General features: G+C 36.8%; 1 protein-coding gene across 8 annotated transcripts in view; it reads right to left on the reverse strand.

The window, feature by feature from the left end:
• The window catches only part of KLHL32 (kelch like family member 32), a 124326-nt gene that overhangs the window by 31940 nt on the left and 79078 nt on the right, over positions 1-13308 (reverse strand). For all 8 annotated transcript variants that reach the window (XR_005629735.1, XR_005629732.1, XR_005629734.1 and 5 more), the window contains one exon: positions 8789-9004. Coding sequence is in view for 1 of the 8 variants with exons in the window: in XM_039728647.1 (XP_039584581.1) it covers positions 8789-9004 (216 nt within the window). In the remaining 7 variants the exon portion in view is untranslated. The remainder of the gene's footprint in view (positions 1-8788; positions 9005-13308) is intronic.

Genomic DNA, 13308 nt, shown 5'->3' on the forward strand with positions numbered 1-13308 from the left:
GAGCACTAAAAGAAGTTGCTGGTACATAATTAATAAATGGAAAAGACAATTTTTACTATCTGATGCACACTGGTTTTATTGATATTCCTCTCTTGTTATTTTTCCCTCTGTAATGTATTTTAGAAGTGTAGCAGCTCACTCCAGAGACAAGAATCTACAAGCTTTCATCAGTAAAAAACTGTTAGAAAATGAAATAGGCACAAAATTGACAAAATTCTATAAAAATGCAATTCAGCTCTGTGGAAATTAGCCTAAATGGTTCTTGAATGTAAAAGGATTCCTATTCCTTTCTTCCCTATTGTTAGGGATAATTTTCTAGGGATTTAATAGGCAAATCCAACAAATCACAAAAAAATGTATCATTTTCTATAATAATCTTTAAAACAGCCATACAGGACTTGTATATCATCAATATCTTTGGTCACACACAAAAATGTACTTGAAAGTACCTGCTCTCCTTAACTGGTTTATAAATATGCATGTGTTCAACACACTGTGTTACTACAAAACCTCTGACATCAAATTTTCCAACCAAAATCACAGAGCAGTTTGGGTTGGAAGGGACCTTGAAGATCACCTAGTTCCAACCCCCTGTCATGGACAGTGTCCATTAGACCAAGATGCTTGAAGCTCCATCCAAACTCACCTTGAACACTGCCAGGGATGGGGCATCCACAACTTCTCTGCCAGTGCCTCACCTTCCTCACAATAAAGAATTTCTTCTGTATCTCTGATTTAAACCTACCATTTTCAGTTTAAAGCCATTTCCCCTTGTTGTACCACTACCTGTCCTCCAAAAACATCCCTCTCCATCTTTCTTGTCTGACCTCTTAGTGAAAAGCTGCTATAAAGTCCTCCTGAGGCCTTCTCCAGGCTGAACAACCCTCACTCTCTCAGTTTAATTCACTTTGATTTAATCTCTACATGATGGACTTCACTACTTAAACAAATGAGTCCTGCATTAATTTTTCAAAATCAACTAATTGTTCTAAGAAAGCTATTTCTTTCAAAAAGTGACTTAAACAATTTGAACCACATTTGTAATTGCATTTGAGATCCCAAAAGTATCTAATGAATTGGGAATGTCAGAGCTTCCCCACTACAAGATTAAAACAAACATGAATTTATTACATAAACCTACTAAATAATACCTGAAGCAAACTAAACCACCTGTAACTGCTGTAAGATAAACCTTGTAAAATTACAACCCATAGTTTCACTCAAACATTAAAATAGGCTCCACCCTAAAGGAGCACTTTGAAAGCTCCTCAGCACAGATTTTCACTTCAGAGACTGTGATCTTTCAATCTGTCATTATTATCCCACATAGACCTTTAGCTTGGAAGCCACTTCACAGGAAATCTTCTTAAGATCTTTTTAACAAGTGTATTTGTTGTAATTTCTTCCATTTCTCCCTGGCACAAGGGAGTCCGAAGTGATCAAAGGAGTAAAAGGCACCCTTTGTCACAAAGCAAGGAAAACCTCAGCTCTGCAGCTCACTTGCACATCTGGAAGCTGCCAAGGGTGTCCCAGCTGGAGTAATGAAAACTGTGCTGGAGTGACACTGCTTTTCCATCTCCTTTCCCCCTCACCTTCCTGGAGCCACCAGTGTCCTGATGCTGGGGCAGGAACGACATCTGATTACTGAGATCTCAGCAGTCTTGCTGAACCAACACACCTGTTCACAGGTCTGGACACACCAGTGTGACCTCGCTACATCTAACTGTGTGCACTTTGGGCCCTTAACCCCAGATTCCAGCTATCTTAACACATTGGTGACCATGTGCATGGTTTCAGGAAACATGGAATTCAATTTTCTTCCACCACTTTCTTTGGCTTTGTGGTTACGAATAAAAGTAATGTTTCTATCAGCTCCCAAAGGAAAATTTGTTGAAATACAGAGCTGGGAATTCTCAGAAAAGTTTCTAATTTCCTAACATATTCCACAAGCTTAAATCCACTGGCAACAGTGTTAAACGGTTTTACTAAGATTTTCAAAGAGTAAAGATTACTAACATTTTTATCTCTGAATAGAAGACATTAACTAAAACAGTAACAACAGACTGCCATATTTGATCATCCATGATATCTGCATATTTTAGACTTTATGTTATTTTCTTTAATTTAAAAATTGACATATCTTTTCAACCATACCTGGCTTTCAAAACAACTTCAGCAACTTTTTTTTTTTTAATGTAACCACATATATCTGTATGTTCATACAATTATACTTAGATAATATTCAACAGATCCGAGCCACAGAGAGTGCAAGTCAATACAAATCCCCCCACAGCAGACAAATTCAAATGTAGAACGCAGTAATACAAAAAGAAGTCTTGCTGTGTGGACACCTTGGTGTCTTTTTCTAAATCAAAATGCACATCCACTGCTTAGCTGAAGAAGTGACCTAAATCCAAGAGCTGTGAGCACAGCAGCCTTCCTAAATACTGGTGTGATGCTCTGTGCACTTCTGAAGGTAATCTGGGATAAATAAATTGAGGCAATATTACTGTAGGACAGCAAGACCAAAGTAATGCTCTCTAGTAATTCTCCAATGCTCACAACAATAGCAGCAAAATAATCAAGTTTTCTGACATGTATCAGAGCATTAAAAGAACACACAGTTGCTCCTAGCATAGCTTTAATACTGAAAATCACTTTCTATATTGTTATACTTGATAAATAACAGTAAATATATTAGCTAGCATTCAAAACCAGGAAACTTTTAAAAGTTCAGAACAAAAGTATATATAAAGTTCACAAGATATTACTGTAAAGGACAAATTAAGAGCCCATTTGAATTAAACCGAAGTAGACAAAGGGGAAAGGTGTTTCATAAAATAAGGGAACAGTGCCAACAGGGACAGCATTAATTTTCCCTGTAAGCCAAAATGCCATTACTATTACAAACATACAGAAATTATCAGGAAAATAGTGTGTGACCTGAGCACATCAGCAGAGCAATATGAGTTCCTGCTGCCTACATCCACTGCTTGACCCTCTGTATCCTGCATGAACACTGGCCAGTCAGCAGTTCCAGTGGACACCAACCTCCCTGCTGACCTTGGGCCACAGCTACCAGCTTGGCCTACCTATAATGGATGTCCTACCAATACTGCACATGCCCATATTATAAAAATTAATCCCACTCAGTCTGGAGAGAGTGTAAGGAATACACCATTTCACAGAGTCAATTCAGGTGAGATACCTATGTTTACGAGGATTAGACTAAGGAAAAGGAAACCTGCAGCCTATCACAGGTTATGTTTCCATACTAATTTTATTCGAGGGTAACTGTGTGATTTTGCTTGCAGCCAGTCATGACTGTCACACTGCTAGTCACATAGCACAGACACATAGTATGCTGGATACTGGCATTCAGAGGTGGTTCTCTGGTACTTTTATGTAGACTTTCATGAAAAGGGTACAAAAGAGGAGGTAAAGGCACAGCAAAACACACATGGGTAATATGTTAATTTTCTCATTTAGCCTCACCAATTCACCTCAGCCCCTTTTTTTTCTCCTATGCCTTTCTTGATGAGAGGCTGACAGCCACATTTTAGAGAGGTAGTTTTCTACTTAGGGTAAATACTCACCAGGAACAAGCATTAGAGTAGACATTATTTCATTTATTGCCCAAGAGAGCACTTAAGCTTATTTCTTGAATAGTGAAAGGCTAATATACTGCTTAAACACAACATTGATTACTGAGATGCTTTCCTTCACATATATTTTATGTTGTTACTTGTTTGGCAATAAAACTTAAGTTCACATTTAGCAAGGCACTTAGTCCACATTTCATTAAAATATATATATGCTCCTGAGAAAAATGACTTCTGCTTTCTCCATATGAAAAATTGCTCGGCAATACCAAAAGATTGACAGAAAAAAAAAATCAAGTACTGATCTGAAGGAATGGCAAGCTTGTACCAGAATACTACAACCCACTTTAGAAACTGCTGTTCTGCATAGGCAAATGTGTGCACCATTGGAGATGTATGGAAGATGTCTTTGGATCTGTCATCAGCACAGATCATAGCTATGTTCCATCATAGCAAGCTGTCACAATGTGTACACCACAAAATTTCCTATGGCATTGAACTGTGGGATTTCTGCTGAAGAATAATTTTGGCCCTTCACAAATCCCATCAGGAAATCCAAAATGGAGCTCAAGTGCAAGGAAAGACTCTTGAAAATAGGGCACAGAAGAGGATAAACAGGACTGTAATAAGAAAATGGGATTTGTACACTTACTATTTTTATAGAAAATACATTACAAGCTCATATTGACCTATAACACTGCAGTCTTCTTGTCCTTCATTTTTCTATTTATTCAAGCAAAGACACTTCTCCAATACAGAGACCAAACACTGTTTCTGCACATCCACAGGATAAAAGGAACAACCGGTGTTACACTTTCACACATGGAACACGTACTTCATGAACACAAATGCAGAAATTGCACACAAGGAATTTAACAGGACTAGAATGTCTTAGGAATGCCTTGGAAAAGGCACAACACATTTGCATGGATACTAGCTGAATAAACTACTCATGCAGTTTTATCTACCAGCTTTTCCTAGATTGCTTGCTTATCATTTTATTACCAAGTAACCACGTTGTTTAGCAAAAGAAATAAAAGAAACCAAAGAAAGCCAAGACAAAACTTCTAACCTTGCTTCTGAAGTATTGACAAATACTAAAATTTATCTGCTTTTATTGTTAGCTATTTAAAAATAATATGTATCCTTTAACAACCTACTTAAAGAGAAGCAGAGATGGAAGAAATTAACCTGTACTGATCTCACTTAAGATTTTTTTTCCAAATATGATTTAGGAATCCAACTTGGATCAAGTGCAGTATTTAATACAGAACCATTTGACCAATCTACTGCAGGGAGACAGAATAGTCCAGTAAATATTTCTAATTTGACCAATCTACTGCAGAATAGTAGGGAGACAGAATAGTCCAGTAAATATTTCTCTGTTAGTAGGATATTTGAAAGATGAATATTATAGGATATTAACACTGAAGTTTCTAATAAAAAGTATAAAGCATAATTATATCATAACTAAAGCTAACATTAGCTTTTTATTTAAATCTTTGGTTTGTTTTCTACCTGCTAAGATTGCAACAACAAGCTCTCTACCACTATATTTCTCTGGCAAACTTGTTCCATCTTACAGGGTTGGTTACTTTTTCAATTACCAAGGCAAAGAATTCACCTGCTTCCTTGAAGTACAGCTAATGAATACTTCTTGTAACAGTCAATTATTATAAGATTCACTTTTCATTTCATGATAAACTAGACATTTATGTCCTTGTCAAGACTGCATCCTGTGAAAAAAAAAAGAAGAGTGCCTCACAGGTTGTGATGAAGAAGAACAAACCTGAAAAAAAAGTTTCTTTTCTTCCACCTTCTTCATGATTCTTTCGTTTTCTTCATTTTTTTTATTTCATCCTTTTTTTGTGTCACTGTCTTAACTTTACACCTTTTAATGCAGCTTACAAATCAAAAATTTCTTATGTAAAAAAAAAATTCATAATCTCATGTGCTAATTAAATGTAAAAATCAACATGAAAACATATCTTATGTCAATGAATAATCATAATTACTGTCTTAGCTTACCTAAAAAAGACCTGATTGAAGAGGCTCATAAATTGATCCAATTTCACAGCCTATACAGGCTTTCTGGTGGGGATTTTGGTTTTTATTTTTTTTAAGAAACACATCACTATAGTCTTTGTCTATTGTCTCCACTTAAAAGAAGACTCATCAAGCCAAAGAGTCTGAAAAATCAGCAGGAATTTCTGTAGTAGTTGGCAGTAACCCATAGCCTAGCGCACTGCCACTAATATCATTTAACTTTCTCAGACTTGGTTTGTTCACAGTTCTATTTCATCATACTCACTAGAACTAGCCAACTGTGAATTGGTAGCCTAGAAAAATCCCAAGTATGACAGGTAAGAGCTGCAATCACTTCATTTAAATAATATTCAAGCATCACTCCATGTACACCTTTTGATGCATTAAAATAACCACCATAATTTTTATGTACACTAGGATCACATCACCCAGTGGACATTGCAAATTCAAACTGGTGTAAAAAACTCTGCTCTGCAGACAGTGGCACCCTTTCCTGAGGTTCTCTGAGAGAAGCTTTAATTTGTGCTTAGGGCTTCATGGTGGCCCTACTAGCAAAGGTGCCTTGGGGACATGCTGAATTCATATTGCTGTGACACCCAGCCATGTGTGTGTTCAGAGGCCACACTAGTCACAGGTAAGACAGACAAATCAAATGGTAGCATCCCCCCATCAGCTTTTCTATTATCTGCCCCACTTTGTGCAAATTTCCTCCAGCTTCCCCAACACCTCTTGCTTTGCTGTTCTTCCTTAAGACATGGGATGGGGATTTGTCAAAGTCAATGAGCACTTTATTACAGTGAGAGTGCTCAGTAATGAACAATTCAGCAATTTAATGAGATTCTGTAGATCTGTCTCCAGCCTGTCCATCAAGTTTCACTTCTATAAAGCACCCTGACACTAATCCTCTGGCATACCCAATCTTCACCCTGGGCTGAATATTAGATTCTTCCATGGTATATTGCATTACCACTATAACCTTAGCAAAAATGATGAACTTAACTACACTTGAGGCAATATAGCTGGTCTGATTTGATTTTCTTCTATTGGGCTGACTATGAGGGAATTACTTATTTACTAAGATAAAGCAAGAAACCAGTTTCTTATTGCCTTCTGAATGCCCAAATTGGTAAATATTTATATGTGTCTTTTAATCCATTCTGGGAACCTAGAATATTTACAAATATATATTTATTCTTGGTTTTACAAACTGAATTAAAAAGATGCATGCACATTTTGCCTGCAGCAGAAACCTAGTTTAAAAAAATTCTTCGGAACAGCAGTAGTAACCTTTAGAGAGGCTATTATGATAACACTTAAATGGACAGTGTGGAGTTTGTTGTCACTCAGAAAGCAGCACATTACCTATCTCTCCCCAGTATGACCCTGCAACAGAAACAGAGGCTTTGTCACATTTGCCTCATGAAGTGTTCATTGACTGGAGTGCACACAATTAAGAAAATTACTTCCGAGTCTGAGTCTTGCAGAACAGGACTTGAAAACTCCCACTTCCCAAACATCATTATAGCAGAGGCATATTTATTACAGAGGCATAGTACTGAGCCAGTATTGAGTTATACTTGTACGGCTTGGCTTCCTACGGAAATTCTTCTAGCGGGAGCATACCCAAGCATGTAGCTAGGGGATTCCACTGGCTCTGCAGAGAAATGGTGATGAAACCCAATCAGCAAATCATCCCTGCCCCATGCATAAACTTGTACATGAAAACTTTCTTCTGATAAAGGGAATATGGGCTAGGACTCCAGAGTAGTGTGCCTTAAAAACCTAAAAAACCACAACCCATCATCATGTGTAGTGTATTGCAGGTTCTGCTGTACAGGCATCCTCCAGGGACTAGGACAGGAAAAAGTCAAACTTCATTTTGGCATTTGCAGAAAATATCACCTTTGTAAGATATCCTATAATGCAAAGCCTCAGAAGTTTGAAAAAAAAATATGCCTGCTACATAACTGAAGGGTTATGTTATATCTTCATACTGGTTAACCTGACTTTTTTTTTTTTAATAATACATATTTTATCCTGCATGACATTATTCATCCACAGAACATGAAGCATCCCACTGATGAATACACACTTTACACTTTAAGAAATTGATAGCATCTAAATGTACTTATCTCCTCAGAATAATCTAAAAGATGAATAGATAAATAATAGGGATTGAAAAATAAATCAGTTTTATGAATCACAGTCTTCTCTGTTGGACCAATATAATCCACTTCCTAAAAGGAATGCACAGGTTTCTTTTCAGCAAGTTTCCTTCTATCTTGAAATACACTGAAATACTTTCCTCTCTAAAACATGATAACAAAAAACCAGAAAAATAGAAATAGAAAAATATCTTTGGGTTAACAATATTACAGATATTTCCTTCCGCTCCGTAGTGAATTTTTACAGACATACAATGGGAACATTTCCAAGGAAAATTTTGGTTTAGTTTTTGTGTTTCTCTTAATAGGCTATGTGTTTCTCTCACATTAGGTTTTCTTCCAGCCCATACACTCTAAAGGCCACAACTCAATGCTTTTATCTTGTCAATACTTTATGACTAGCAACTTGGTCCTTTTCTAGACCCAGCTTTTTAAAAGGAAGTGATCTCAGGCTACTTGCCACAAACCTTCCATTGAAGATTCCACTCATCTTGCAACAGTGCTTCCTGTGTGATGATTGTCTCATTTGCTTCAGGCAAAGTCAGCTGTGGTGGCCCAACCAATTTCAATGACTATTTAAGTTATACAGCTAAATTTGCCTGAAGTGAATGAGAGAGACTACAGAAGCATGTTTGCCACCAGACTCGTGGCACTAGCTTCATCAGAGGCAATTATAATTGAGTTGCATGCATCAGCCATCACTTCCTATCAAAGAAGTTGGATCTGGAGGAAAATCTCTGTCTGTATTTAAGTAGCAGAAGTTAAACAGCATGACAAATTCTCTTTCAAACAAAGTAATTGCATTAACACAACACAACATTTTTAGAATTTCGTTTAGAAATTTCCCGCAGTTGTTATTCACAGTTTTTGCTCAAGTGCTTATTTTCCCTCGAGATTGCTCCAGGGTTTCAAAACAACAGATTACTGCTATGGTTTATAGAGTGTCACACATTCTGGTTGTTCACCACTCCTTACCTGCCAGATTTGTTCTTCACTGAGTGAAGTGAGTCTATCGCTTTTAAAAACCTCTCGAAGAAGACAGTATGGGAGTGCCAGAACTTCCTCAGGATGACTCTTCAATAGCTCAGAGAGATGTTTTACTAAGAAGCCAATGACTGCATTCTCCAACAAAGTGAGGTTGAAAAGATCCGCAAGCTTGTACAGGTCCAAGTAATTAAAACTATTTAATTCCTAAATGGATAAAGCAAACAAAATACATGTCACAAAAATATCCCAAACACAAGACAGAGAATATAAAAATCTACAGTTCTCAGATAATGAAAAAAGGTTATTCTTTTGGAGCTGTGAAGAAGGAAGGCAATATAATCTGAAGTTAATTAACACAGCCTCATTCAAAATGTATATGTGTTGCCATTGCATATGCAAATATATATGATAGTACTAATTTATATTGTAACTCCTAAAGTTATATATGCATAAAGCATCTGTAAGAAATATGGATCAGTACATAATAAAATAAACCAGCATGATTTACACTGCATGTCAAGAGCTCACAAGAGGTAACAAGTGGATTTAAAAAATGCATTTTTTAACTACAATGGTTTGTTACAAAGCAATTTTTTGTTATTATTTACTGTTTTGATTGAACTAGAGCACCTGTGTAGCAGAACTTTTCACAAAATACAAGATGCTGAGCTACATTTTATTACATATGAATTTTTCTTCATTGAGCAAATGAACCCTTTTTTTTTCTCCAACCACTGCCATCAAAATATAGTGGATGTTGGCCTCCTACTCCTTCTCTCTCTCCCCTTCTAGCAGCTGAAAATGTGAGGAGACAAAAGCTATAGTAGCTCAAGGCAGAAAGCTTTGCCCATCCTGCTAACAGACGACCAATATTTATGGGCTAACGTTTTCAACTTGGCATTCCTCATAAATTAGTACCTAGACAACTAACTACTGCTGCTCCAGACCACATTACTCCCTTCAGGGAACAGGCCAAGAATTCACCTCTATTAGACAAAAGTACCCAGGGCACCTGGGAAATAATCATGTTTACCCATTTTCTCTGTTCTTGCTGCATGCTCACACCTCTCTTCCTCTCTCCTCCGCAATCCCAGTTTTCATCTTCCAATTTACCGCATTGCTCCCTATCAGCTGCCTTCCCCTTGACCAGCCCCATGTGTGAGAATGACAAGGAGCCTCGTCAGTCTCACTTTGCTGGTGAGTTAACGCGGGGACTGGAGCAAGGAAGAGAAACAGACTAAATTAAGTCAATTTCACTTTCACTGCTCTGCTGGATGGAATGGCAGCACCAAATGAAACTGACAAGAAATCTTGTAAATGTCAAATGAGCTGCACGGCTGGCAGATAGAGCAGAGCAACAGGGAAGATGGGAAAGTGCGAAGAGGGGTTTTTTTGGAATCTTTTATGGACTATATCTTGAACGTGTGAATTGGGTGCCTGTCCCGATGACTGTGGAGCTGTTTATGCATATGCAATGGAGAGTGGAGAAAGAATTTTTTAACCTGCTTAGAGGAGTCAGTACTGGAGGAAATGGAATCAAATTCCTGTGGAGGCTCCTGCTTGTTACATAATCTCCCAGTCTGAGCAGCTCACCTTCCCTAGCAGAGTTGTACACTGAAGATAAATCCTATTCATTATCTACTCGGACTTCTGCATGAGAGTTTCCCATGATTTTCTTGGAAGAACAAACGTAAGTTCTTTCCATTGTCAGAACAAGCACTAACAGCCATCATCCCAAAAGCCACAGCCATTCTAGTGTCAGTTCCTCCTCACACTAACACAGCGGAGGTAAGACTAAATCTGCAGTTGCAGAAAAAAAGAGAAAAGAATGAATTTTACATGAAAAGTATCTGGTCCAATTTTGTATCTTCAGATCTCATATCCCCATTCCTGTGATGGCCATGCAATGGTGGCAACAATACATAGGAGTCTAATCCAAGTATCAGTATTTAACAAGCAACAACCATCACAGTATTTAACAAGCAACAACCACAGTTTGTTGTCCCTGGTTCAGAAAACTACCTTTTCAAATAACCCACCAATTGAATAAATCCCAAATGCCAGAAAGAAATTTAGAAGAGCTCAGTGCATATTTATTGAGCTCTTTTGTGGTCAGTGGTTAGGTCTAGGGAAGTAAATAAATAAATAGATAGATAATCAAGCACTGTGAGCTGAGGATCAACAGTCCCACTAAAATATGCGCCTGGTCAAACCCCACTAAGTTCTGGTTGAGAAGGAGAGGTGGCTTTTAGCAGACTTCAGAGGAAGAAAATACTGGAGATAACAGAATCCTTATTATAAAGAACCAGAAATGAGATACACAAATGCAAAGCTACCCCTGAAAAACCTTCACATTTTCAGTGAAATCTAAAAGATGCTGGTAAGCCTTCATTTTAGGTTTGGATATTTTTCATGAGCTCCAAACTCCCCTATCCTCTTAAATCAGCAGCAATCAAAGGTGGTTTTATGAAAGCTGCCTTACAGTTGAAGAGGCCAAATATACTTATGGATGTATAAGTAAAATCACACCAGTTATTTATACTGCATGGAGTAACTTATTTTGTGTGCTCATTTATCTATGTGGGTTTATTTTTTTGGAAAGGTGGGGGGTGTTATGTGTTTACTTATTTTCATTGCTAAGTTTCAGATGATTTTTGATGCTTCCTGACATAATGTGTTAGTTACTTGCTGAACTTACAGTCTACTTGTTAATGAATACTGAAAGTATGTTTTGTTAAAACTGGCCTTGGCCTGGAATCGGTAATGTTAATTTCTGATTTTGTAAGGTTAGAGTTGATCTACAGGTTTGTATTTCACAAAGAGACAAATATTGCATTAGGTTTTACAAATGAAAATCAAGTTTATACAGTACTATACATTATTTCCTCAGTTATGATCCTAGAGGGCAAAAGTGTCACATCAAGATTGCTCAATGTATACACTAGATAACATAACTTTGCTCTTATAAGTGGTAAAACTTTCAAAAACAGTCTAAAATGAAGTATATAAATTAGTTGCGAGAAAAAAATGCACCTTATCTTCTAGCATTAAAAAAAGTCCCACAGGAAGGATCAAAGCAATCACTGTCAGCTCAGTCTGATTCGAATAAATTTTTCACACTAAAATCTTAATTGAATTAAAAACTTTGGTAAATGGTGAAATAGGCTCCTAAACAGGAAGTTTAGGTGTATTCATGAGTAAGAGTACTGGCAGTCTCTGCTTTCCACAGATTTTATTATATTGCATTCACAGAGCAACTACAAAATTTTGAAATAGCGTGTGACTTTCTTGTGGTATTGTATTGCAGTATATATTCTTTGAAACCAGGCTTATGTAAATTTTTGAAACTTTTAACCCCTTTGTCATAAACGTTTATGCGTATGCCACTTATCTTTTTTGAACTGAAGGACAAAATATGGACACAAGCAGAACTGTCACTAAGAGCTGAAGGTAGTGATCCTATCTTTTCTAATATGATGCATGTTACACTGCTGAAACACATTCAGGCTAAGAAAATATGTATAAAATTACAGGTACAGCCCTTAAAACTAAGTTGAAATAGTTCAGAATTCTCACAGTGAACTCAAACAAATTTAGTAAATTGTCCAAATTATTTATCAGTATCTACTTCTAAAATAAGAAACTAGCTTAGAACCCATGCATTCTACTTAGTGTGCATCCCCCCCATGAAGCAAGGGAATCTATTATTCCATACTAAGGGTCTTCTGATTCAGTAGTATCAACCTTCAGATGCCAAACCAATTCAACAATAAGCTGACATTTAAAAGACTCATAAAAGAAAATATCTTCTACAAATAAACATCATCTGAAAGATGACAATATTAAATATTCAAAATAAATGACGTGACAGTGTGAATATTTTGATACAGAGGTGTATTTTAATATAGAAATATGATAAATTGTCAAACAGGAAAACCAGATATAAACGTTCTGTTTAAGTTGCTTCCAAAACCATCTTTATTTGTTCATACTTTAAAGAATAATTGCCTTGCACAAGCCACAGAAAAGGATGTAACAGATTGATAAATTAGAGTTAATCATAACCAAGTACACAGCAGACTACAATATACTCTATTCCTGTGCTCCATATTATAAATAGCAGAAAAAGCACAAGGAGAACTAAGGGGAAAGAATGAATTTCTTTATGACCTTATTTGAAAGATAAACTCCTTGGGGAAATACAATTTATTCAGATTATCAAGACCCTGCTGTGCAAATCTACAGTCTGGGAGCACACTACGGAGATCAAACAATATTTACTTTATTCTGTTGGGTATAAAAGCTTTTAATGAATGCATAATTAAAACAGCAAAAGTATATACAGCTTTAGAATTCCACTGCCAAGCCAAGCCATTAATATCCAAAGTACCGTAACCAGTTGTAACTCCACCTGCTTCATAGATTACAATACTGTTATAAATCAAGGTATTAAATTAGTAACCCTGCTGCTGTAGCAAAGAAGAGTTGCATGGTGACACTATTTCCCC

The sequence above is a fragment of the Passer montanus genome, unplaced genomic scaffold (assembly GCF_014805655.1).
Source record: "Passer montanus isolate IOZ18808 unplaced genomic scaffold, ASM1480565v1 scaffold11, whole genome shotgun sequence".
Classification (NCBI taxonomy): Eukaryota; Metazoa; Chordata; class Aves; order Passeriformes; family Passeridae; genus Passer; species Passer montanus.